Below are 1,075 nucleotides of genomic sequence, written 5' to 3'. Positions count from 1 at the left end.
TGCATTTGTTACTTCAAGATTGGACTACTGTAATTCTTTATTATTGGGCTGTCCCACATATTCTCTGAAAAGCCTTCAGTTGATCCAAAATGCTGCAGCCAGAGTTTTGACGAGAACTAACAGCAGAGATCATATTTCTCCAGTTTTAGCTTCTCTTCATTGGCTCCCTGTTAAATTCAGAATAGAATTTAAGATTCTTCTCCTAACATATAAAGCTCTTAATGACCGAGCTCCATCATATCTTAAAGATCTCATTGTAAGATATTTTCCTAACAGAGCACTTCGTTCTCAAACTGCAGGTTTACTTGAGGTTCCCAGAGTTTCTAAAAGTAGAATGGGAGGCAGAGCCTTCAGTTATCAGGCCCCTCTATTGTGGAATAAGCTGCCAGTAAATGTCCGGGAAGCAGACACCCTTTCCACTTTTAAGACCAGGCTTAAAACTTTCCTTTTTGATAAAGCTTATAGTTAGGGATGGCTCAGGTGATCCTGAAACATCCCATAGTTAAGCTGCTATAGGCCTAGACTGCTGGGGGGCCTCATCTGTCACACCTTTCCTCACTTTACTCTCTTTATGTATATGTGACATTATTGTGGTCATTAACTTGTGTTTCCCTGTTCCAACAGATATCCTTTGAATGGTGTTACAGTGCCGCCGTCGCGATGAACGAATTGGATTATTTTATGAATTATGATTATTATTAATTAATTGAATTCCAATTGGCTTGAATTGGACTTACTATCTAAGTGCCTTGAGATGACATTTGTTGTTTTTGGCGCTATATAAATAAAAATGAATTGAATTGAATTGAATTGAACAACATCAAGTGAAGCTGTGAGTATCTCATTGAAGTTTTGCTGAGTCATGTTCAGGGCTGCTGTGCATGAACTCACATAAGTCTGGAGCTGGGCGTATGCTGCAGGCAGCATGTGATTGGCTGTGCTGCGGGAGGCGGGCCTGTCCAAAGTTACACATCTGGAAGCCCTTAACCATGCTTAGTCTTCTGTATGCTTAGGCAAGTCGGGTGGAACACTGCAGACAAAAAGAAGATGTCCTTTATAAAAGTAGATGCGAATT

At 40.4% G+C, this 1,075-nt stretch overlaps 1 protein-coding gene across 1 annotated transcript in view; it reads left to right on the top strand.

The window, feature by feature from the left end:
- Window positions 1-999: 999 nt before the first annotated feature.
- Window positions 1,000-1,075, top strand: part of fah (fumarylacetoacetate hydrolase (fumarylacetoacetase)) — a 26,519-nt gene continuing 26,443 nt past the window's right edge. The window contains exon 1 of the mRNA XM_075469919.1: window positions 1,000-1,075. This exon is cut by the window's right edge and continues 53 nt beyond it. Coding sequence (XP_075326034.1) covers window positions 1,006-1,075 — 70 coding nt within the window. The 5' untranslated portion in view covers window positions 1,000-1,005.

The sequence above is a fragment of the Odontesthes bonariensis genome, chromosome 1, assembly GCF_027942865.1.
Source record: "Odontesthes bonariensis isolate fOdoBon6 chromosome 1, fOdoBon6.hap1, whole genome shotgun sequence".
Taxonomy (NCBI): Eukaryota; Metazoa; Chordata; class Actinopteri; order Atheriniformes; family Atherinopsidae; genus Odontesthes; species Odontesthes bonariensis.
This window is presented reverse-complemented; position numbering and strand designations above follow the sequence as displayed.